The following is a 26,067-nucleotide window of genomic DNA, read 5'->3' on the forward strand; positions in this document are numbered from 1 at the left end:
AAAAAAGAAAACCTTTTCTCTGTCATCTAATAATCCATGACTTGAGCTATGTCATTGTTCTTTAGGGAAAACTCAATCTGAGTCAAGTTTTAATGCAATTACGGATTGGGGTTTAAGAGAATTAATCAATCCTGCCACTCTCTGGACTGGATTTTGAATCAGCTGAGAAACAGAAAGCATCAGATAAGAATACAATGATCAGCTTTATTGATGTTAAGGCTGGACTGGAGAACACTGTCTGGATTTGAGGCCAGCGGGGATTCCTACACCTGCCCCTGCCTCCTCACAGGCCGAATGGCTGGACAAGCTGGACATGGGGCGGGATAGGGCTGGGTCAGCCTGGGGAAGCTTTCCACACGGAGGAAGTGGCGGCAGGCAGAGGCAGGCAAGTTCTGACAGAGAACGAGAAAGGATAAAACTATTAAGGCGTTAACCCCGCTCCCTGGGGAAATGAGAACTGAGAGCCAGGGGATGATGCCAGACTCCAGCTGCTTTGTCTCCTGTCAGCACAGGGGTGAAAAGCAGGCAGCAGCGACCTTTCACTGAGGGGTGAAATCCCTATTTTCTGGGTCAATGTAGGAAGTGGAAGAGAGGCAGGAAGGGTTCCCATGACACAAAGAAATACGAATGTGAAGAGGAAATGTTCAGTTTTGATTCTTGTTGTCGCTGTTCTAGATCTCACTGAAATCATCATGGATTCGCTCGGCGCAGCAAGCACTCGGTTTGGGTTTGATCTTTTCAAAGAGCTGAAGAAAACAAACGATGGCAACATCTTCTTTTCCCCTGTGGGCATCTCAGCTGCCATTGGCATGCTCCTCCTGGGGGCGCGGGGAGCCACCTCCTCCCAGTTACAGAGGGTAGGGGGCTTCCTTGGCTCTCCATGCACAGACTCGTTTCTGGGGGCCGGGAACAGAGACGAGGAAGACACAGGGCACTTTCAGGTCTCCCGGGGAAGCCCTCGTCCCTCTCCACGGACCACTGCCATCTGCTCCTGATGCGACGTTCCTTTGAGTGGGGGTGGGTTGGTGGCCTTGTCCACAGCCATTGCTTTCATAATTAAAGGCAGTGTGAAGAGCAACAGCTACTGAAAAAAGTAACATAATCCCCACTTTTTTTTTTTTTTTTTTTGACTGGTAAGGGGATCGCAACCCTCCGCACGGTGTGGTCTGCACCATGCTCAGCCAGTGAGGGCACTGGCCATCCCTATATAGGATCGGAACCAGGGCCTCAGCGCTACCAGCACCGCACTCTCCTGAGTGAGCCACGGGCCGACCCATAATCCCCACTTTTTAAACATAAACACTTGAATTGACGCATTGGTGTAGGCTCCTCAAAAGATATGAGTGGGCATCCTACAACTTTTCATAATTTTGCAAGGAGAAATGTTACCTGTATACCACTGCGATTTTTTTTTTTTTAATTAAAAAAAGCATCCACTTTCTCCTGACTGGTTCTGGCAAGGTTTCCTTTGCTCTGACCACCACAATAACATTTTCTGTCCTTCTCAGGCGTTTCGCTCTGTAAAAGACACTGAGAGCTCAAGAAACAAGGCTGAAGAAAAAGAGGTGAGGACATGTGTCTTACAACCTTCAGTATGGCTGCTTTTTAGGTGTGGGGTCCTAGGGGAAAAAGACTGGGAAAGACATGAGAGAGGTAACACTTCACATTTATTGTTAAGCAATAATAAATCACTGCAGCCAAATAATGTTGCTAGGATTATACAACAATAATAAACTCTATAAATATTAAGAAGAGACCTTAGCTTTAATGGACAACAATCACTATGATATAACTGGTAAAGGCTAATAAACTGAAAAGTCTTCACAGCAGACTGGGTGGATTTTGGAGTTAAACAGATTTGGGTTCAAGTCCTGGTTCAGTTACTGCAGAGCTATGCTACTTCAGGCAAGTTTTTTTTAATCTTCTTTGGGCCTCTGTAAAGCATCCATTAAAAGCATCTGGAACACACTGGTAACTCACCTAGTGGTGATGGTGGTAGCAGTAGGGGATATTGTTGCTAAATTCCACTTGTATTTTTAGCCTTACTATTAATGTCTTACTTAAAAAATAATGACTTCCTGGGGTCTCTTCCAGCTCTAGTGTTCTAGTATTTCTCACCTAAAGGACAGTCTGCCCAAACATGGTCCATTAGGTCAGGGGTAGCATCAGGAGATGGCTAGAACTCTCAGGAAGGGCACAACTGCTCTGACGATAGTCATAGGTCCTCATAAAACCATGACTCAAATCACCCAGCAAAACGAGCTGCTCATTTCACAATTCTGAAAGACTAGGTTGTCTGGGTGAGCTCACTTGCATCTGTGGAGAGTCAGGGTTTCACACCAGGGTTTGCACAGCAGAGTTAGTTGGGTCAGATAGCTGCTCCAAGGTCCACTCAGTTGAGAAGCACAGTTGTTTTCAGTGCATTTTCCCTCCCAAGCATGATAGCCCATGCAGAAACTTTTAAAAAAATTAGTAAAAATCACATTCCCTTGGATAGAAGTCCTACTGCTGGGTGAAGGAAGGGCTTGATGAATGGGTGGGAGTTGAATATCAGCTTTGTGCAGGGCACAAGCTATAAAGCCCTGTGTAGTAGCTCTGTCCACTCCCCAGAATTTTTCTGTGAGCTTCACAGGTACAAAGAACATAATTATTAATTGAAAAGATATTAGGACTGGAACACATCATAGAAGTCATGTACTTTAATCTCCTTAGTTAATAGATGGAGAAACAGATGAGTCAAGTGATTTGCCCAGAGACAGGCTTAATGTGTATCATTTATCATATGAATTGAGAATATTCCGAAGGTTGCTTTTAAATATTGATGGTAATATCTTATGACACATGTATGAAAGGTATAATGAATAATGCAATGAATACCATTTAACTCCCTCCTACCAGTGTAAGAATCAAACCATTACCAAATCAGCTGATGTCCCCTACGTGCCTTCCTTGAGCACACCCCCACCCTGTTCTGAGAGAGGACCACTGTCCTAAATTAGGTGTTCTTGATTCTTATGTATTCATTGTTTCATTACATACAATATCTTTTTTTGTCATTATTCGTTGCAACTTTATTTTTGGCATAATGTTTACAAGATTCATTTATTTTAGGAGGAGAGTCAGATCTAGTTGATTCATTTTCACAGCTGTTTATCTACTTATCCTGTTGATGGGTCCTTCCTTCCTTCCTTCCTGTTAAAAATAATACTGAAGTGACCCTTTTATAGAAGGCTCTATCTTACATGGATAAGAGTATCTGCAGTCCTGAGCCATTCAATATGGTAGCCATTCGGGTGGCTAGTGAGCACTTAGAATGTATTTAGTTTGAACTGAGATGTGCTGTAAGTGTAAAATACACACTGAATTTCAAGAACTTAATATGAGAAAAGAATGTAAAATATTAATTTTTGTATATTATTTTTGTTGAAATAATGTGTGGTATTTATCATATATTAATATATAGTTCATACTTATTGTAGTTATATGAGGGTACTTCAAAAAGTTCATGGAAAAATAGCAGTGAAAGATATTATGAATCTTCCCATGAACTTTTGAAGTACCCTCATCTATCAAATTGATGACATTCTTGAAATGTTGGGTTAGATATAATATAAAATTAAATTAAAATTTATCTGTTTCTTTTTACTTTTAAAAATGTGGTTACTAGAAGATTTAAGATTATATAGGTGGCTTACATTATATTCCATAGGAAAGCACCAGTCTATAGTACACCTGAGAGGTAGGGTATGTGCATGTCCAACTTTATTAAATATTGCCACATTATTTGCAAAAGGGATTGTGCCAATATTTATTACCCTCAGCAGTGTATACAGGCCCATTTCATAATAGTTGTCCAGGGAGAGTCGGGGCTGAAATCCCACTGGCCTTACAATCGCCAGTCATTCATTTATATACATTATATTTATATTTATAGCTATAGTTACAGATACTTATATATTTTCTGTACCTGTTGGTGTTCATATAATTCTTTTCTTTATTAATGGAGTGAACTACATTAATAGAATTTCTAATGTTGTCATTCTTACATTTGTGGATGAATAATGAACTTGGTCATGATATTTTAAAAATTATACAGTATTGAACTGGATTTGCTAGTATTTTGCTGGGAGTTTTAAAATAATGTGTACTATAAACAAGATCAGTCAGTAATATTTTTTTCTCATACTGTCCTTGTCCAGTTTTGTTATCAAAATAACACTAGACTCATCGAACAAGTTGGGGACTATTTCTTCTTTTTCTATTCTCTAGAAGAATTTATGTAAGTTCAGAAACATGCTTCAATTTGGGGTAGAATTTGGATTAAAACTCCTTGGGCCTTATGATTTTTTTTGTGTTTGTTTCTTTTTTCTTTGGTGGTTTAGATTTTTTATTACTTGGTGAATTTCTTTAACAAGTATAAGGTGCTTTTTGGCTTCTTGTTTAGTCAGTTTAAAGTAATGTTTTAGGTCTATTTTATGTTAACTTTGTTTACTCAAATATCATTGGAATATAGTTGTTCATGATTTCCTTTACTGCCTTTTAAGATCTCTGTTTTATCTGCAACAATGCCCCCCATTGTGTTTCCAATGCTGTCTCTTTTTATTCTCTTACTTTATCAATGTTTTCAAAGTGTGATCTATTTTTATGTCTTTGAGAAGAAGCTACTTGTTATCCTCTCTAACACTATTTTTATTTCCTACTTCAATAATTCCTACTCTCATGTATTCTTCCTTAACATTTTTTTTTGTGGGTGGATTGATGGGTGCAATGATTATGCTTTTCTTAACCCAAGTTGAAAGCTTAAGCCATTAATTTTCTAACTTTCTTATTTCCCGGTTTAAGTTTGTAATTGTATCAAATTCCCCTGGAGAAATACTTTAGTTGTAGTTGCATCCCACAAATAACCCTTAAAAAATGTTTTTAAAAAAGCTGGATATTTCCATTTTGGATTTTTATGGGCTTATTTTTCATTTACAAATTTTAAAAATTGAAGTAGAGTAGAAGCACAAATTTTTAGCATACAGTTCTATTAACTTTTGCGAAGTGAATATACCCATGTGACTGTGAGCCAGATAAAGATATAGAACTTTGCCAGCACTCAGGAACACTTCCTCCAAGTCATTATCCAGTTACCACCCAAAGGTAACTACTGTTATGCTGGACTTTTATCATCATTGATTATTTTCATCATTTTTTTTGTACAATATTGTGTCTGTGATATATAGTCACATTGTGTATATCAATAGTTTATTTTTATTGCTGTGAATATTCTATTTTACAACTATGTCACAATTTGTTTACTCATTTTTCTGTTGATAAACACTTGGTTGGTTTCATTTTGTGCTATTATGAATCAAGTTAGTATGAACATTCTTGTACATGTCTTTTGTTGCAAATATGAAGTCATTTCTCTTGGATTTTTACCCAGAAGTGGAGTTGCTGGGCTGTAGGGAGTATGTGTGGTTAGCTATAGTGGATACCACCAAATAGTTTTCTAAAATGGTGGTACCAATTTACATGCCACCAACAGTGATTAAAAGTTCCAGCTGCTTTGCATCTTTGTCAACTTTTGGTACTATCCTTTAAAAAAATTTTATTCTTTCTAATGGGTGTATAGTGGTATCTTGTAATTTTAATTTGCATTTCCTTAATAAGCAATTATGTTAAGCACCTTTTCATATGCTTATTAGTCATTTGGAGAGCTTTTAAATGAAATACTTATCAAGTCTTTTTCTCATATTATTTCCCTTGGGTTGTCTATCTTTATCTTATTAATTAGTAAAATCTCTTTGTATAACCTGGATATGAACTTTTTGTCAGATATAGGTATTGGGAATATCTCCTCTCACTCTGTCACTTATGTTTTTACTCTCTTAATGATGATGCCATTTGACGAACAGAATTTCATAATTTTAATGAAGTCTAATTTATCAACATTTTTCCTGTGGCTAGTGCCTTTTGGGTCCTGTTTATAAAATCTTTGCCTACCTTAAAGCCATGAAGATAGTTTTTATGTTATCCTCATTCCACTTGCTGAAATTTACACCATTTACATTGCTTGTCAGTGGCACCTTTGTAATAAATCAGGTGACCCTATATAAATATGAATCTGTTTTTGGATTCTCTGTTCTATTGCAATGGTTTATTTAGTTCTCCTTGTGCTAATACTAAACTGTCTTAGTAACTATGGCTTTATAATAGGTCTCAGAATCTGGTAATATACGTCCTCAGCTTTGTTACTTTTTATCACCATTGATGGTCCTGTTCATTTCTACATACATTTTAGAATCAGTTTGTCAGTTTCACAGAAAACTTACTATCATTTTTATTTAGATTACATTGAATCTAAAGATCAATTTCAACAACATTGATGTGTTTATGGTATTGAATTTCCCAATTCACAAAAACAGTACATTAATTTATTTATTTAGGTCTTTAATGTCTTCCAGTGATGTTTTGGAATTTTCTGTGTGAACAGCTTTCACATCTTTCATTACATTTCACAAATTTTAATTCAAAATTATAGTTCACATATAAGTACTTTAAAATTTAAAGTATGATTTCTTTTTTTGCCCCATAAGTTATTACCCCTTGTTTTTATATTTTGTTTTGTTTTAGTTATCTTGCTACTGATTTCTAACCTAATTGTTTTGTAATAAACAACTTATTTTATAAGGTGCTGTTTCTTTAAGATTGAAGACATGCTATATTGCCTTGTAAGTGATCAATTTTCTCTGTAATGCCTTGTAAGTGATAATATTCTCTGTTTTGTTGCTTGTAGACTTCTATATACCACTTAGAGCATACTTGTTTATTCTGTTGCTGAAGTTTTTTATATCCTTTATAATATTTTTTTCTCCTTGGTTTATCAGTTACTAAATGAGATGTGTTAAAATCTACTATGACAGTTGGTTTGATAATTTCATCTTCTATTTCTGTCACATTTTGCTCAATATATTTTGAGGACATTATTTGGTGCTCTAATTTAAAAAATTTTAATATCTTTCTAGTGAGTTAAACTTTTTCCCAATATGTATAATGTTTTATGGTTTAAATATTTTTGTTTCACATAATTATATCTATGTGAGCCTTCTTTTGGTATTTTCCTGGAATATAGTTTCTATTTTTTATTTTTAATTATCTGTGTTTTAATCATTGCATATGCCTTTTCAAAATGAAATGTCACTCTCCACTACTATGTTTACTATTTTTGAAGTCAATATTTTATATTCATTCTTTTAGAGCTACACATATTTTAATCTATGTACTTCACTTAAAGATTAAATTTAATAAACAGCTTTATCCTTCTTCTGAACAATACACAAATTTTGGAACATTTGAATTTTAAAAGCTCTGCTTCTACCTTAAGTTATTATTATTCAATATTTTTTCTGTTATCATGTTATATATTCCAAAATTGGACATTGTTATTATTGTGTAATATGTTTGTATTTGTTTAGATTTGTTCATATTTGCCAATTTCTTTGCTCACTGTACTTTCTTGGACTCCAGCTTTCCTTCCAGGATTATTAAGCTTCTTTCTGTAATACATTTTTTTGAAATTTCTTTATTTAATTGTAGTAAAAACCCCATTAAATCTACCATCTCAAACCATTTTTAAATGTACAGTTCAGTAGTGTTAAGTATATTTACATTGTTGTGCAACAGATCTCTAAAACCTTTTCATCTTGTGAAACTGAAACTCTATACCCCTTAGACGTTAATTCCCCCTTTCTCCTCCCCACAGTCCTTGGCAATAACTTTTCTACTTCCTGTTTCTATGATTTTGATGACTCTAGATACTTCATACGAAGAGTATAATTGTACAGTATTTTTCCTTTTGTTAACTGGCTTACGTTTCTTAGCATAACGTCCCTGAGATTCATTCATGTTGAGACATTAACAGGATTTCCTTTATTTTAGAGGCACATAATGTTTCATTGTATGTATGTACCATATTTTACTTATTTATTCATCTGTTGATGGACATTTGGGTTGCTTCCACCTCTTGGATATTGTGAATAATGCTTCAATAAACATGGGTGTGCAAATATTTCTTTGAGATCCTGTTTTGAATTCTTTTAGTATATATCCTGTTTTTGAATTCATTTAGTGGGATTGCTGGACTATATGTTAATTCTATTTTTAATTTTTTGGAAGACACTGTGTACAGTTTTCCATTACAGCTGCACCATTTTACATTCCTGTCAACAATGCACAAGGGTTCCATTTTCTCTGCATTCTCACCAACATTTGTTATTTTCTGTTCTTTTGATAGTGGCTATTCCAATGGGGATGAATTATTACCTCACTGTGGTTTTGATTTGTATTTCTCTTATGATTAGTGATGTTGAGTATCTTTTCATATGCTTGTTAGTCATTTGTATATCTTCTTTGGAGAATTATCTAAGTCCTTTGCCTATTTTTAAATTGGATTTTTTGTTCAGTTGTTGTTGAGTTGTATAAGTTCCTTATATATTCTGAATATCACATTTACTCTCTTTAGTTCCACTTTCTATGAAATATCTCTTCATTTTTATGCTGTGTTTGTTCTTAACTTGAAAGTGAATCTTTTGGAGACAGCATATAGTTGGATACAGTTTTTTTTTAATCTATTCAACCAATTTATGTCTTTTGATTGGAGAGTTTAATTCATTTACATTTAAAGTAATTACTGATAAGGGAGGACTTACTATTGACATTTATTAGTTGTTTTCTGTATGTCTTATAGAATTTTAGTCCCCTCTTTCCTCTCTTGCTGCTTTCTTTTGTGTTTTATTGATATTCTTTGTAGTCTCATGTTTTGATTATCTTCTCATTTCCCTTTAGGTATACCCTATAGATTTTTTGTTTGTGGTTACCTATATATTTACTATATTTGCCTATATGTTTACTTTTACCAGGTAGTTTTATATTTTCATATGGTTTTATGCTGTTATTCATCATTTTTTTACTTCAACTTGAAAGACTCCATTTAGCATTTCTCGTAGGGCAGGTCTAATGGTGATGAGCTGCCCAGCTTTTCTTTATCTGAAAAAGTATTAATTTCTTCTTTGTTTTTGAAGGAACATTTTGTTGGATATAGTATTCTTGGTTCATGTTTTTTTTTTCTTCTAGTACTGTGAATATATTAGCCTACTCCCTCTAGCCTTCAAGGTTTTGTTTGAGAAATACCCTTATAATATAATAGGAGCTCCCTTGCACCTGTCCCATTTCTTTTCTCCTGATACTTTCAAGATTCTCTCTTTGTCTGTGACTTTTAGAAGTTTGATCATGATATGTTTAGGTGTAGGTTTTTTTTTTTAATCTTTATCCTAGTTGGAGCTCTTTGAGGTTTTGAATTTCTATGTACATTTATCTCCTCAGATTTTGGACATTTTCAGCCATGATTTCTTCAAATAGACTCTATTTTTCTCTTTCTGAGACTCCCATAATGTGTGTTCCATTTGATGATGTCTCACAAGTCCCTTAGGCTCTGTTTACTTTTCTCCACTCTTTTTTTTTTCTCCTCTCCCTGAGTAATTTTGAATGTCCCCTCTTTCAATGCAGATTCTTTCTTCTTCCTCATTAAGTCTGCTGTTCAATCTCTCTAGTGAATTTTTTAATTCAGTTATTCTATTCCTTAGTTCCAGAATTTCTGTTGTGTTCTTCATAATCTCTATCTCTTTGTTAATATTATCATTTTGTCCATATATCATTTTCCTGATTTCATTTAGTTGCCAATCTAAACTTTCTTTTAATTTATTGAGAATTCTTATGATGGTTATTTTGAACTTTTTGTCTGATAATTCATATAGCTCCATTTCTTTAGGGTCAGTTTCTGTAGATTTAATTCATTACTTGGTTGGATTATGTTTCCCTGTTTCTTTCTATTTCTTGTCACCTTCTGTTGGTCTTTGTCATTTGAAAAATTGGCCACCTCTCCCAGTCCTTGTGGTTAGGTTTAGTACAGGAGAGGCTTTCTCCAATCACCTAGCTAGAGATTATGGAGACCTCTCAAGACTTTTCTGGGTCTGTGTCTTCTCTGGGTTTGTGCATGTAATCTACTAATTGAAGAGTTTTGTCAGTTTCTACTTAGGAACTCCTGAATAGAAGCTCCCTGTTGTCTCTCTGTGCTACAGCAGACTCTGGTGAATGCTGACCATTTTTGTTCTTGGTATCTCCCAACCTCACACCCTGTTCCTTTCAGCACTTTGATTCAGGCAAGACAGAAACCAGTCTCTCAGGTAGTTCGCCCAAAGGTCAGAATGCTGGGCATATGTTCCACTTTTCTGTTTCTGTCCTCAGGGAGAAATCAGGAGTTGGGAGTTTTCTCCCAGTCACACAGTGCTGTGTCATAGAGAGGGGCTCTGAGGAATGAGTGTCAAGAGTTTTCCTACTGGACTTCAATGCAGTTAGCTTCACACTTACCTGGGCTATAGGAACCTCTTAATTCCTTTCTGGATTTCTCACAAAGGCAGTTTATCCTTATTTTGTTAATTCTCTATGGGGGAAGGAAGTCAGGGCTTTTTATCTTACCATCTTGCTGATGTCACTTCTTGAAAGTTTGTTTAGTAAAGATTTACATGTAATAGATGCTGTCAGGTTGTGTTTGCTTTGTTCTTGAGTGAATGCTTAGCTGTATTTTGAATTCTAGGTTAATATTTTTTCTCAACCCTTTGAGGATACCATTTTACTCTCCTCTTCTAATGTTGCTGTTGAGAAGTTTTTTTAATTGGCATTCTTTAGTAGGTAATCTATCTTTGGCTGCATTTAAGTTTTGCTCTTTGTTTTTATTGTTCCTGAATTTTACTACAATGTGTCTAGGTGTGAGTATTTTTTATTTACCCTGATTTTCACTTACTGTGCTTTCTGAATATAAAAGTTCATACCTTTTATCAATTCTGAAAAATTCTCAGCCACTTCACTTTTTGAATAACACAATTCCCCTTTCTTACGTTTTGGATGGATGCTAGAATTCTTACTCTATTGTCCATATTTCTTAATGTCTTTGTACTGCATTCTGAATAAATTATTCAGCTTGATCTTTAGTTCACTAATTTAGCAGTGCCTTATTGGCTGTTTAGTCCATCTATTGAGCTTTTAATTTCAATGTATATGGAATATTCATATCTAGATGTTGTAGTTGATTATTAAGCCATCCTAAAAATTGTTATTAGTCTCTTATTCCTTAAACGTATTTTGAATAGTTTTTTGGTTAATATTTTCAACACACTCCTTTTTAAAAATGATGTCTGACAGTGCCAACATTTAAATTCCTGCGGGTCTAAAATGGCTGTTTGGTATTTTTTTCTGATTCTTGATGTGGGACTTATTTTCTCTCATGATTTGTAATTTTAGAATATGAGCCCATAGCTGGCTGATAATCTGTGGGAGTCCAATGAGGGCTATAATGTAGTTACTAGATTTCTAATAAACATAATTTTTTCCTGTACTAAGTTCCTGGGATGTTTCCAACCCAGGGGCACTTATTAATTTTTTAGTCTTTGGTTTCCTAGACCACAGAGGTAGTATAACTTCAAACCCCAAACCTGTTTGATAGGAGGCCTTTCCTCCCTGCATTTGCAGATCAACTTGCTCACAACTGGCCCACTGGAGAATTACTTACACCATGTCTTTTTCTTTACCTCAATCCATCCTTCCCCACAGGCTCCCCAATACCTTGATTTGCTCACACCACATCTCAGTCAATCTGAGCAGCTGTAGAATAATTGACAGCCATTTAAAGGCTCATAGTAGCAAGGAGGTAGCCAAAGGTCAATATGAGGGTATTTCAAAAGTTTCATGGAAAGATTTGTGGTATTTTTAAATTTTATTTTTCCATGAACTTTTTGAAGTACTCTTGTATTTTATTAGAGCAGAACACTTTTGCATTTTCAATTTGAATTTGTTAAAATGTTCATTAATTTTTCAGAAAAATTAACTGAGTGTCTATATGTGCAGGATACTTCTCTAGGCATTGGGAAACCAGTAACGAATTAAGAGACAAGGCAAGCAAGCAAACAAACAAATGGAAGTCCACATGGACCTCATATTTTAGAGAATGAAGGCCTTTCTGTTCTCAGGTTCAATCAGGAATAGTTTATTCAGTTCAAAATTTAAGTGTTTCTTCCTTGCATCCACTGTGAATTGAACCAGCCAGACATCACTCAACAGGCGATGGGACAATGTTACGGGGTAGTGCTGGGTCAGCTGGCTCTGACATGGAGCACACAGTCAGAAAACTGAAGATGTCTAGAAAAGTTTGTTTGTTTGTTTTTCCTAGAGACAGGAATAAATCTCATTTTGGCCCAATATGTATTTCTGATAAATGGCTACTCACACTATAGGGAGTTACTTTCCTTATTTCACTTGTCTGGAACAGGAATTTCCAAACTTTAGTGGATTATCTGGAGAATTAGTTGGAGAATCATCTACCTTCCTCAGGTACTTAGAATCCTGTGGGGAGCTTAAAACAAGCTTATGCCACATTTAGTAGCAATTACACTTGAGACCGAAGGTGCAACCCAAGTCAGAAAAGCACGATCTGTGGAGTTGGGGTGGTGAAGGTTTCTCTGTGGAGCTGAGATTGTTTGTAACTTACATTATCATACAATGTGTAAAAGCCACCTGACTTCCAGGGGCCACACCAGACTCGTGGACCTCCCTTAAGGCTACCAAACTGAGGGAAAGAGCCAGTAGCCACATTTTGTTGGGGGAGAAGCTAGGCTTGCTTTTGCCAAGATAACCCATTGAGTTTTTTGATTTGATTTTGAAGACTGAGAAGACAGAAGAGATACATCACCAATTCCAAAAGCTTTTGACTGAAATAAGCAAACTCACTAATGATTATGAACTGAACATAGCCAACAGGCTGTTTGGAGAAAAAACATATCTCTTCCTTCAGGTAAGTTTTTCTGTGTCATCCCATCTGTGAGTGGTATTCATGAACGACCGAATGGCCCTGTTAGGACTGTGGGTGCTGAGCGCATGCTGCCTGAGCTGCCTGCCTGGTTCAGCCCACATTGCTGGTGTGCTCTTCTGGCCTGCTGTCCAGACATTCAGAACCTTTGGGAGCTTCTTTTTAGTCCTGGAAATCTGAACCTGATTTTTGCCTTAACCCCATTGCACCTGCATGGAGGTACTCAAAGTGATTTACCCAGGGCCAAAAAAAATCCCTCTTACAACATTAGTCATTCTAATGTAGAGATAAATTTATTTAGAGATTCTGGCAATTGATAAATTAACTTTTCATCCTTTTTCTATTCTTTCTCTGTTTTTCCTAAAGAAATACTTAGATTATGTTGAAAAATATTACCATGCGTTTCTGGAACCAGTTGATTTTATAAATGCAGCAGATGAAAGTCGAAAGAAGATTAATTCCTGGGTTGAAAGTCAAACAAATGGTAGAGTATGGGTGGGACATTCATCACAAAAACACTCACGGGACTGTGAGTGAAGCCCTGGTCTTCATACTACATGGGGTGCCAGGTGGACAAGCTTTGGAGGGGATTCGAGTTGGGTTTTGCAGGGTCAGGAGGGCAGGCATGGGCATGGGGGGGGGAATGCAGATGGTCTCAGCAAATGTGGAGAAAGTCAAAGGGGATGAGGGATGGGATGACAGGAAGCCAACAACACGGAAACACTTAGTGGAGAATTATTTGCACATGGACATAAATCACCATACCTTTGGGGCTCCTGAAATTGGGCTCATTCCTGTCTTGGGTTTATCTTCTTTCCTTTATATCAGAGCCTTTATTTCTGAGTCTGGGTCTTTAAGTGACAATGTCATAGAGGGTTTCTCTCTTTAAGTAAGAAATATGCAGATCTCCCATCAAGACCTGTCTTTGCTACCTACAGCTGGGGCCATTTGGGCCTCATCTTCACCTGAACATCATGCCGGGATAATACCAACCTTTAGCTCCATCCATAGCAGAGAATTTGATAAACACTGGAGGGGAATGCTAATGTGGAAATACACTCTGGGGAGCAATAACTAATATTCAGTGTTAGAGTTTCAGATTACGTTTTTCATTCCAGTTATTAGGAAGAACTCTGTTATTTCAGAATGCATTTTTTTTCTTCATGCTTAGTCCAAAGAAAGAAAATTAAAAGAAGCAGAAAAAGAAGAGCTTATCAAAAGATTGGTTGAACTGTATTTTTCAGAATTTAGTGTAGGATGGGCTGAACCTAGAGACAACTCCTTTTCTAATAGAAAAATAATCTCTAAATCTCACGTGGTAACTATATAGAATGGGTAAGAATACTAATAGTTAACACTAATTATGTGCCAGATAGTGTTCTAAATGCTTTACACGTATTAAATCATTTACTCCTTTTAATGATCCTATGAGGCAGGTTTTACTCCTATTTTACAGATGTGGAAACTAAGGCACAGAGAGCTTAAATAACTTGCCCAAGATTCCTCAGTTGATGAGAGGAAAAACTGGATGCTAACAGAGGCAATCTGGTCTCAGAGCCCAGACTCTTAACCATCAACCTCAATTTATCCAGCGGGATAAATAGGTGAGGGGTAAAGTGAGAACCTTCTTCCTGCTTGTGCCAGTGAACACTTTGTTGGCAAGGCCTCCAGGTGCTGACCTGGCTGAGTTTTCAGTGATCAGTCAAGTCTATCTGCATCATATCTGCCATATATACATACCACTGGTAATTTGGAAGATGAGCCAATTTTTTTTTTGTTTGTTTGCTCATTTGCAGAAAAAATCAAGGACCTTTTTCCAGATGGCTCTCTTAGTAACTCCACCAAGCTGGTGTTGGTGAACACAGTTTATTTTAAAGGGCAATGGCACAAGGAGTTTAAGAAAGAAAATACTAAGGAGGAGAAATTTTGGCTGAATAAGGTATGGTTCTTATTTTATGTACGTGATATACTTACACATGGAATGTAAAATCTAAAGTCATATTTGAGCAAATGTACACTGGTAGATAGCAGATGCTCATTCTGAGACTCTGATCTTTAGCATTATTTTAGGTTGAGCTAATTATTTCAGTGAGTTAACTTTGTTGAGTTATGCCTTTGGTCTTGTGTCTTTTGACATTGTGTGCTCTGTTGCAGAGTACAAGTAAGTCCGTGCTGATGATGACACAACGCCACTCCTTTAGCTTCACTTTCCTGGAGGACTTGCAGGCCAAAATTCTGGGGATGCCATATAAAAACAATGACCTAAGCATGTTTGTGCTTCTGCCCAATGACATAGACGGTCTGGAGAAGGTAAACACCTGCATCTTTCTATTCTTGCTTTCATTTCCAGAGGCTTTGTGTCCCAAAGCATGTTTGGGTAAACCTGGAACAGGGCTTCTGAGTAGGAGCTGGTGTCTGGCAGTGTCAAATAGGAAATATTTCTCACTCTGTGCTGCAGCCATAGATGGATATCTAAAGAGAAGCATTACACTGTATCTGGTTTATTGAAAACAACCAATACTAAAATATTTTGATGGAATAAGCTAGAATGAACATTTAAGATTATATGATAATTCTAAAGGTCATTCATCATTCTGAGAAATGATTGATATCTATGGACCACTTTCCCGGGGAAAATGTCACAAACTGCACATATATAGCAAATTTTGCATACTATTTACTAGGCTCTTGGACCTTTTGAATGAATTTCTTTCTTAGACCTTTAGTCTTAAACCCATTGATTTAGTCCCACTCATTTTGCAGTTAAAAATTTAATGTGGATAGTGTCCTATATTTTGGAAATCAGGAAGGCTTTGTGTTAAATCCCTGTTCCTTTAGTAACTTTCTGACCCTTGAAGCTTTTTAAATTGCTTGAATCTCAGTATTTTCCCATCAATAGATTGGGCTTTATGGTGCTTAATGTGTAAAGCTGCTGTAATGCTATTGTAATGTAGAGAAATGTAACAGCCTAAAATGGATCTAGGACATAGACTGCACTCAATAAATGATACCTGCTATATTATTACATTAACATATGTGGAGCTATTGCTGTGAAACATTACTAGTAGCATTATAAGTTACTAATATTTTGGAACAGCAAAATGGCAATATGTATGGGAGCTTAAAGAGTATTTATATTCTGACTCAAAGACCCCGGATGCGGGAATTACCCTAAGGAAATAATTCAGAAGAAAAAAATTTGCCTTTTGAGTCAAATCAGTAATTTCAGCATTAAATACACTGTTTGAAATTCATAGAACTTATTATTTTTTATCCACAGTATCTATCAGCATTATCATAATGTCTGATACACACTAGATGTTTGTAAGGTAAATGAACAGATGAATGTTGGGTAAAATTTATTAACTTGATGGGAATATTTTTCTAGCTGTTTGAAGATATTTGAGAGTTATGCAGTAGTGTGAAAAAGTTTACATCATATTAAAAATAGACATACACTGTAATTGCAATTATGTAAATATATATATGCATATAAAGACTAGGGTTAATAAAAATGAAATAATATGTATTAGATTGATATAATAAGAAATGACGTATTTTTAATCATTAAAATTTATTTATTGTATTATATTTTCACATATACACAGATAATTTCTCTATTTAATAGAGAAATATAAGACAACTGCCTGCTATATGAAGACAATTGGTCTAGTGAAATAAAATTTCTAGTTTTGTTTATTACTGAAATTAATATTTCTGGTTGATACAAATCAATGTTACATTATTTTAATTTTTTATTGGTAATCATGTCATTCTGCTCTCCTTTAAAAAAATAGATTATAGATAAAATAACTCCTGAGAAATTAGTAGAGTGGACTAACCCAGGGCATATGGAAGAAAGGAATGTGAATTTACACCTGCCCCGGTTTGAAGTGGAGGAAAGTTACGATCTTGAGGATGTCCTGGCAGCCATTGGGATGGGAGATGCCTTCAGTGAACAGAAAGCCGACTATTCAGGAATGTCTCCACGCTCCGGGTTGCATGCCCAGAAGTTTCTTCACCGGTCCTTCATGGTGGTGACGGAGGAAGGCACTGAGGCTACAGCTGCCACCAGCATTGGCTTTACTGTCTCATCAGCTGCAGGTTATGAAAACGTTCACTGCAATCATCCTTTCCTGTTCTTTGTCAGGCACAATGAGTCCAGCAGTGTCCTCTTCTTTGGCAGATTTTCTTCTCCTTAACACAGTCATTACCATGGCATTGCTTCTGTCCCAGAAAACCACCTCCAGTGTTGGAGTATTAATATGATTATGGAAATTGTCCATTCTTTTAAAATTGGTTTTACTTAGTTGCATTTCAGTCTTACCAACAAATCAATAATTTAATGACTGTAATAGCATGAGTGTTTATATAACTTTCCTTGAAAGTAGAATGTCCTTTTGTTTGTGCCGTGCATAGGGTGAGTCAAACCAAAGTCACTAAGTTCTTTTGGAAGTAAATCAGTATCTTGTAGTTTTGTGCATGAATGAGGGAAACAGTCTTTTCAGTGAAGAGTATGAACTTGTGATTTTGGGGGTCCCTCCAGTTCCAGTATTATGGTGTAACACACATGTAAAATAAAACAATAATTTACTCAATTCATGTGTTACTTTTTTCTTTCTCAACAGATAGTGTGGCAAACTGGACATAGGAAAGAGAATTTAGAAACAGATTAGCAAAACATAAATTCAAATTCAAATGCCAGAACAAAATAAAACATTATATTAGGCAGGGAAGATTTCCATATTTTCATCTTCCACTCTAAGAACATTTTATCCATTGTCAGTAGCATATACATTTTGAAATTGTGCAATAAATGTGATATTGGAGAAGATAAATGTTGTAGCTGATCAGTGTTCCTACCCTGTCCCTTTGTTAGGCTTTGGAAAAGTAAACATTTGGAATAACTTTTAGAAGAGTAACTGTTTTATTACTTTTTCTCTATCTACATATCTCTGGGTATTTTTTTATTGAATCATAATTTATTATACATATTTTGGGGACTCGCTGCTGACATATGTTGATCAAATCACTATTACTAGTATGCATATTTTTACCAGTTGTACTTATTCTTTATGCCCCTTGTCCAATCTCTCCCCATCCCCTTTTCCCTCCCCACTCACACCACTGAAAATTCTAGATTTCTTCTCTTCCTCTGAAAGAGTAATGGTTATTCTGTTGATTTGTTATCTAGATGATCTGTCCAATGCTGAGAGGTGTGTTCAGGTCCCCCAATATTATCATAGAGCAGATGCTTCTTCTGTCACTCTGGAATGGGCTTTGTGGAGAGAGACATACTCTTCTTTTACTTAGTCTCTGCTGGTGACTCTCCTTGTGTCAATGCACTCCAGTGGCTGACAGACCATCTTCATGGTGGTTGTGATGTCCAGCCACTTTCACAGCAGCTGTGGTTACTGTGGTGGCTGTGGTGTGCCACCCACATGAAGGTGATGTTTTTGGCATGTTCCTCGGCATGGTGGTGTGCCTGGTTGTGGAGGGGATCCGGTCCTCGGATTCAGACCTCAGCACTCTGGGTGGCCCCCAAGGTGCTGGCAATTTGCCTGGTTGTGGGCAGGATGTCTGATCCCAACTCCAAGCCTCAGGTCTCCTGGCGGGCCCCAAGATGCAGATGGTGTGCCTGGGCCAGAACTAATTTTTTGTCCTTTGCTTACTTCTAAAACTGGGGAAACTTCTTGTGGGAACCAGTACTCAAGCTGTGTTGTTGAGCTAAATTTCTGCTTTACTGCTGTTTCGCTAGGGAAGGCTTTTTGTGCAGCTCAGGGTTTATTGGTTGACCTCATAGGTACTTCCAGCTCTCCAGAGACCTGGTGCACCTGGGTTGTGTAGAAACTCTGATCTGGGCCTGAGTTTTTTCATTAAACTGCACCCCAGGCAGTTCTGCATTCTCCACAAGTCACCTCTCAGTGGCCCTACACTGATTGGGGGGTGGGGGGTGGATCAGCTGTCCTTGCTGTGTCCCCAGTATTCTCCTGGTGGGCCTGTCTCCCCCACAGCCCATGCTCCAAATACTTCCCATGGGGCAGGCCATGTGCTGGTCCCTTGCAATGATTCACGGGCCTCTGAGTGGCTCCCCTTTTCCAGCTCTTCTGGCTCATCGCTCCTGTGTGGGTCCATGGGAACCCTATTAGTGGTCTTGCTGTCCTGGGGGCCACCAAGGTCTTCTTCTCCCCTGCTGCCTCCAAGCAACCCCCTCTGAAGGGCACAGCTGCAGCTTCTGCCAGCTCCTGCTCCATGTGCTCAGCATTAAAGTGGCCATGACCCGAAACGCTCCAAGCAGTTTTTTCTTTCATCGTGGCTTCTTCTGCCTTCATGAACTCCATAGGTCTCTCCTCCTCTTCCCGTGAGCTCCAGCAGCCCCAGCTTGGCTGATGTTACATTTTTATAGTTGGTTGATTAGTGGTTGATTTGTGGGAGAGAGTGACACTGGGGACCGTCTATTCTGCCATCTTGACCGGAACTCCTCTTTCTGAGTATTTTTTGAATGAGATGTGGGTACAAGTCTTCTTTTGAATTTATTTTGACTTTTGTGATGCTATCGTGAATGGAATTATGGGTATTTTCTTAATTTCATTTCTTATTATTTTTCTTAGCATATAGAAATATGATTGATTTTTATATTTTTATCTTATTCTTTCACCTTGCTAAACTCATTTATTTATCTTAAGAGATTTTTTTTTGTAGATTTCTTCAGATTTTCTACATACAGAATCATGTAATCTCAGAACAAAGAAAAAAAAGTTTTACGGCTTGCCTCTAATTTCCTTTATATATGTTATTAAATGGGCTAGAACTTCCACTGCAAATACTGGATTGAATTGATGAGAACAGATATCTTTGCCTTGTTTCTGATTTTATGGGAAAAGCATCCAGTTTGTACCATAAATAAAATATTAGTTGTAAGTTTGTCTTGGATTCCCTTTATCAGGTTGAAGAAGTTCCTTTCTATTTCTGGTTTGTTGAGAGTTTTAACTATGACCTTTTTTGTCAAATGCTTTTGCTTCTTTTATTGAGATGATCATGCTTTTTTTTTTTTCTTTTTCTGTTAACAAGATGTGTAGGATATTAAATCAACCATGCATTCCTGGAACAAAACTCACTTGGCCATAGTGTACAATGTGTTCTGCATGTTACTAGATTCGGTTTACCAATATTTTGCTAAACCGGAGTTTTGCAGGTATATTCATGGGGGATATTGATATTTAGTTTTATTTTCTTGTGATGACTTTATGTGGCTTTGTATTAGCTCACAGTAGCTTCATAGAATGAGTTGAAACTGCTCCCTCCTCTGTTTTCTGAAAGAGTCTGTTTACTAATTTCTCTTTTGCCATCTCACATCTGCTGCTGAGCCCCTAACAAGGACTGCAACCTCAGCCTAATATGGCTGCTGGCCTCCGTTCTCTCTCACTGAGATTGCAGATTGTCCCTCTGCTGACCAAGCTTCTGTGCATGAGTCTTTTACCTCCAGCTCAAATCATCTGAGGCCTCTCCAGAAATGAAACAGCTGGTTTTCATGATTTACCACACCCTGCTAAATCTGCTGTGCTGATTGAGGTAGGGGTGATGGGACAGTCACAGCCTCTTACCCTAAATTTAATAGTGTCCCTTCCTTCCTTCCTTCCTTCCTTCCTTCCTTCCTTCCTTCCTTCCTTCCTTCCTTCCTTCCTTCCTTCCTTCCTTCCTTCCTTCCTTCCTTCCTTCCTTCCTTCCTTCCTTCCTTCCTTCCTTCCTTCCTTCCTTCCTTCCTTCCTGTGCATAAATAAATGTTTCTTTGGTTCATTTCCAGAGTACAGAAATGGTTTTTTTTGGGTATTTTATTTTGTTCCATTTGTCTGTTTTTCTACAGAGAGATATCTCCATATCAAAGCCAAACTGTTTTAATTGTACAGATTTTATCATATGTTTTAGTATCTGATATGTCTACCTCCCTGTATTAACTTTCTTCAGCTGTCACAGAAAATCACCACAAACTTGGTGGGTTAAAACAAGAGAAATTTATTGTCTCCCAGTTCTGGAGAAAAGAAGTCCAAAGTCCAGGTGGTGGCAGAGTTGGTTCCTTCTGCAGGCTTTGAAGGACAATCTGTTCTGTCCTTCCCTCCTAACTTCTGATGGTTGCTAGCAATCCTTAGTTAGAGTTCCTTGGTATGTAGACACATCATTCTAATCTCTGCCTCCACATTCATGTGGCCTTCTCCTCCATGTGTCTATGTGTGTCCTTTTCTCTTCTCCTCTTATAAGGACACTGGTCATTGGATTTAAGGTCTACCCTAATCCAGTATGAGCTCATCTTGACTTAATCAATTATATCTGGAAAGACCCTGTTTTCAAATAAGGTCACATTCTGAGGTTTTGAGTGAACACGAATTTTTGGGGAACACTCTTCAAGCCCACTATACTCCTCATGTTCTTTTTCATGATTTTCATGGTTGTTCTTGTTTGTTTGATCTTCCAAATAAACTTCATAAGCAACTCGTTTAGCTCAAGGAAATTAAAGATTCTTTTTGGTGTGTGGGTAGACTGTGTGCATTAAATGCATATATTAACTAATGGAGAATAGATGTCTTTATGATAGTGAGTCTTTCTACCCTAGAACATAGTAAGTATTTTCATTTGTTTATATCCACTTTTGTGTCTTTCGGGAGTGTTCTATAATTTTTCTTATATAGTGTTTTGGATGATTCTTATTAAGCTTATGCCTAGGCAATTTCTTATTTTTTTGCTATCACAAATGGCATCTTCTGTTTATTATAATTTCTAACTTTTTTGTTTTTATATATAAAGGTTATTGATTGTTATATATTAGTTTTATAAGCTGTTACCTTATGAAGTTCTTTTATTGCTTGTATTAGTTTTTTCATTAATTATTTTGGGTTTTCCAGATATTTAATAATATCATATATTATATCAAATATATCCAATAATTTTGAAGTTGGTTTTTATCTCCTCTTTTCTAATTCTAAACCTCTGCTATCTTTATCTTTTCTGATTATATGGCTAATACCTCTGATACTATATTAAATAGTAGTGGAGATAGTGGGTATCCTTGTCTATATCCCGAATTAATGGGATTACCTCTTATATTTCCTCATTAAATTAAAAAATGTGTGGCTTTTGGGCTGAGATATATATTCTCTCAAGTTTTGAAAGTATCCATCAATTCATGATCCATAATTTTCTTTTTTTAACATTAATGGAAGGTGATTCTTAAAAAAAGTTTTTGTGCATCTATAGAGAGATGATTATGTCTTCTCTTTAGCTCATTAATATGTATATTGTTTTGTTGGGTCCATTTTTAATACTATTTAACTTCTGACTATTTGGAGTGTCCAATTCACATTGGTATTAATTTGGAAAATTCCTCTCTGCCCCCCACATCAATTTGCCTAAGATTCTACCTATATTTCTCAGATGTTCTATTTGTTTGCTGTTTTTTTTCTGTCTTTTCTGACATTTCTATTTTAAACACTTATATAACATTCCAACAATGAATTGATTCTAAAAGCAAAAATTGGATGCATGTATGTAGCCATTGTACAAACATTTTTGTAATGTTTTTGCTTAGTAATCAATTTTTTTGATTTATTTATATCTCCATTTCTTCTTTGAAAGGGTTAAAGATGGCAATTTTTTTCACCTTTCCCCAGAGAACATACAAACTTTGTGCTCTAGTTTATAATACCATTCCATTTTTTAACCTAAGCTGATTGTGAGTTTTTGCTGTTGATTTTCAGAAAATGAAATTCTTCAAAGAGTTTGCTTTCATTGAGGATGATACAAATTCTATGCTACGGGCTCCAAGGAAATCCCCAACGGGTTCCCAAACCATTTTGAATAATAAAACTAACTTTGAAGCTATCAATTCTTATTTTTTATGATCTGACCTAGCAGTCTTGTTCAAATCTCTGAGGGCAGTAGAGGGAGACTGGAAGGCAGGAGAAGGGAAAAGAGACTTCTCTCTGTTTCCTCCCTATTCCTATCTCTGTATCTAACCTTTAATCTATCTATAACTTCACTCTCTCAAGTAGCCTTCTCTTCTGGCTATGTAGATAGTTCTAATCTCTAGTTTTTTTTTTTTTTTTGAGTTCTCTCAGCCTACGATTTTTCAGATACATCGCTCTAGCTATGTAATGCCCTCTCCTCCAAAATCTGAGTTCCAGATCTGTAGATATCCTGCACCAATTTTCTAGGCATTGATACTCCCAACATTTCCCTTTGTTTCCTCAGCCCTAGAGTGGTAATTCTTTTCTAAAGTTATTTCTTTCCAGCAGCGACCACTGAACTGCTGTAGGAAGTGCCCCAGGCTCTCTGGGGTGGTGGGGGGCTTTGGGCCTTGGCCATGCTCCCCCAGACACCTGCAGCCAGCCCAGCAGTGACCATCAAGCCACTGCAGGAAGTGCCCAGGGCTTTCCCAACCCATGGTGGTGGCGGGCCGAGAGCCTCAGCCACACCCCCATGACAAGCACAGCCAGCCCAGTGAAGACCACCAAGCCACAGCAAGAAGGTCTTCAGTTCCTGAGCTGGGACAGTGGGGGGCAAAGGCTTTTGCTACACCCCCCCTGACATCTGCACCCAGTCTGGCAATGACCAAGCCACCACTGGAAGCCCACTGGTCTCCTCTGTGGTAATGAGGGGGGTGCCACAGGCCTCAATCCCACCCCTCCTCCTTCCTCCTTCTTCTGTCCCATTTCCTTCCCCTTTGCCCTCTCACCCTCTTTCCCAACTGCTCCACAATAACATCCTAGAATGTAAAAAATAATATTAATAAAATTACATTAAAAACATAAAGTTAATTTCTTTTTGTTACCTCAGCGTTCCCTAACATCTGTTTAACTAATTCCTCATATTAAATTCTCTCTGTTGCAATGCCTGGTATGTGGTATTTTTTTCCTGCCTAATCCCTAATTAACACACATTATGTTATTTATAATATTTTAGCGTAATGGAGACTGCTCTTCTCAGTTCCTTATGACATTGCATTATTTTTCTAATAAATTATTTTTCTATGCTTTTTATAGAACACATTTTCTCCTGCCTTATGGTATTTAAAATCATTTAAAATTATAAATATGTCAGGCAAACAGAAACAATAGAAAATAATATGATAAGCAGATTCAACAGATGATTACATTTTGCATATTTGCTTCAGTTTTTCTTTATAAAGACAAGAAATGTTACATATACACCTAAACCCCAACCCTATACCTTTCCTGTTCCTCAATATTGAAAGATAATCACTATTTTGAATGGGGTGTTTATAACACCAGTCATGCTTTTTACTTCCACCGTATGTCCACATATATCTATAGACTATGATATAATTATGTTTTTAGAATTTGTATACATCTTTTCTTCTGCAATTTGCCTAAATCATTTGAATTTGTATTTGAGATTTCACTACATTGACAAATGGAGATTTAGTTCAATCATTTTAATTGTCGTATGGCATTCCTTCACAGAATGGACAAATAAGCCTGCTGATACCCTAATGTGTTCCTTGTATTGCAACGTAAAATAGGCAAACTACAACTGTCCGTTAAATCATGCAAAGTTAACTGAAGGATAAATTGTATCCGTATAAACTGTGTTGATGATTTATATTATTAAGTATTTAGTTGCTTGTGGGCTGAACATTTGGAATTTACCAAAAGCTGTTTGTCTAGGTGAGTGCTGGGAGCTTTCCCTAGGTCTGTTATTAGCACAGTCACCCAATACTACCGCAGCACGTTCATGATCCCCAGCACCTAAAGGTTAGTCTCCAACAACATTATTCACTAAAAGGAATGAGAACTGTTTGGAAGATAGCTCTTCCATGTAATGGGCAGGAAAACACAGAACAGGTTTGTAATCTGCTATTGTTTTAACAAAACAGATGATGCCGAAAGGATTAAGGTGACAGGTTATAGGGCTGTCAAGGCCAAGTTGTGACAATCTAATTGTAGTGAAATGCAATTTTGGAAAAATATCTATGGTTAGTTGAAACTGGTGGCATCTTTAAAGACTGTGTGTGTATTGTTGGTGTAAATATACATCAGAGTAGCTATTGTGGAAAATATTATGGAAGGTCCTAAAGAAATTAAAAATGGTACTACCATATGACCCAGCAATTCCTCTTTTGGATATATCCCCAATGGAAATGAAATCACCACCTCATGAAGATATCTGCATTTCCATATTTGTTGCAACATTATTCACAATAGCCAATATACGGACATAACCGAAGTGTCCGTCGATGGATGAATGGATAAAGAAACCATGGTGTGTGTGTGTGTGTGTGTGTGTGTGTGTGTGTGTGTTTAAATATAAAATATTATTCAGTCTTAAAAAAGAAGGAGATCCTGTCATTTGCCACAACATGAATGAACCTAGAGGACATTGTGCTAAGTGAAATGCCAGACACAGAAAGAAAAACATTTCATGATCTCACTTATATATGAAATCTAAAAAAAAAGTCAAAACATAGAGGTAGAGAATGAAACAGTAGTTACCAGGGCAAAGGTGGAGGTGGGGAATGAAGGGAAAGGAAGTGGGGAGATGTGGGTCAAAGGATCCAAACTGCAGATATGGAGGATGAACAAGTCTAAAGATCTAACATACAACACAAGAACTGTAGTTAACAGTATTGTACTGTATTCCGGATTTTTGCTACAAGAGTAGATTTTAGGTGCTCTTGCCATACATACACACAAAAAAGGTAACTAGGTGAGATGATGGGTATGTTAATTTACTCGACAATAGTGACCATTTCATTATGTATATGAAACATCGTGGTGTACACCTTAAATATATACAATTAAAAAATGAATAAAAAAGATTGCACATTTATAATGATACTCAAAAGAGGACATTTAACATATAGTAAACCAAAAAAAATTGAAATTAAAAAGAAGCATGAATATAAGATTTTTAAAGGGAATTAAAAAAGAATGTGTGTGTGTGTGTGTGTGTGTGTGCGTGTGGCTGCGTGTGTGTGTGTGTATTAATTTTCACGGGTATTTTGTTGAGTGATACTTTTTTGGATGCTCAAGAACTGAAGAATGGGACCCAAAGCTGGGATAAAGAGGTTTTAAGAATCCTACATTTATAAAATCTCTGAGTAATTGGGACCAAACACCTCAGGTTTAGGATAAGAAGGCCAAACCAGTTCTGCT

General features: G+C 36.8%; 1 protein-coding gene across 5 annotated transcripts; it reads left to right on the forward strand.

The window, feature by feature from the left end:
* Positions 1 to 692: 692 nt before the first annotated feature.
* On the forward strand, positions 693 to 17,103 carry SERPINB13 (serpin family B member 13). Of its 5 annotated transcripts, none has more exons than XM_063077280.1 (8): positions 693 to 857; positions 3,130 to 3,148; positions 5,096 to 5,142; positions 12,764 to 12,886; positions 13,268 to 13,385; positions 14,698 to 14,840; positions 15,056 to 15,211; positions 16,699 to 17,103. In XM_063077280.1, exons 1-8 carry the CDS (start codon positions 693 to 695, stop codon positions 17,101 to 17,103), a joined length of 1,176 nt encoding a protein of 391 aa, XP_062933350.1. The 5 variants fall into 5 exon arrangements, with proteins under 5 accessions (XP_062933350.1, XP_062933352.1, XP_062933347.1 ...); XM_063077282.1 differs by having other exon boundaries at positions 15,119 to 15,211; XM_063077277.1 differs by lacking the exons at positions 3,130 to 3,148; positions 5,096 to 5,142 and adding an exon at positions 1,509 to 1,577 and having other exon boundaries at positions 12,758 to 12,886.
* The last annotated feature ends 8,964 nt before the right edge of the window (positions 17,104 to 26,067 follow it).

This window comes from Cynocephalus volans, chromosome 13 (assembly GCF_027409185.1).
Source record: "Cynocephalus volans isolate mCynVol1 chromosome 13, mCynVol1.pri, whole genome shotgun sequence".
NCBI classification, from domain to species: domain Eukaryota; kingdom Metazoa; phylum Chordata; class Mammalia; order Dermoptera; family Cynocephalidae; genus Cynocephalus; species Cynocephalus volans.

Bases quoted from the DNA above. Each gene is read 5' to 3' on its own strand.
- SERPINB13 (XM_063077277.1), top strand. From the start codon at position 693: ATGGATTCGCTCGGCGCAGCAAGCACTCGGTTTGGGTTTGATCTTTTC. The intron at 858-1,508 runs GTAGGGGGCTTC...TGTCCTTCTCAG, and splicing joins CCTCCTCCCAGTTACAGAGG to GCGTTTCGCTCTGTAAAAGA. The intron at 15,212-16,698 runs GTAAACACCTGC...TTAAAAAAATAG, and splicing joins ACATAGACGGTCTGGAGAAG to ATTATAGATAAAATAACTCC.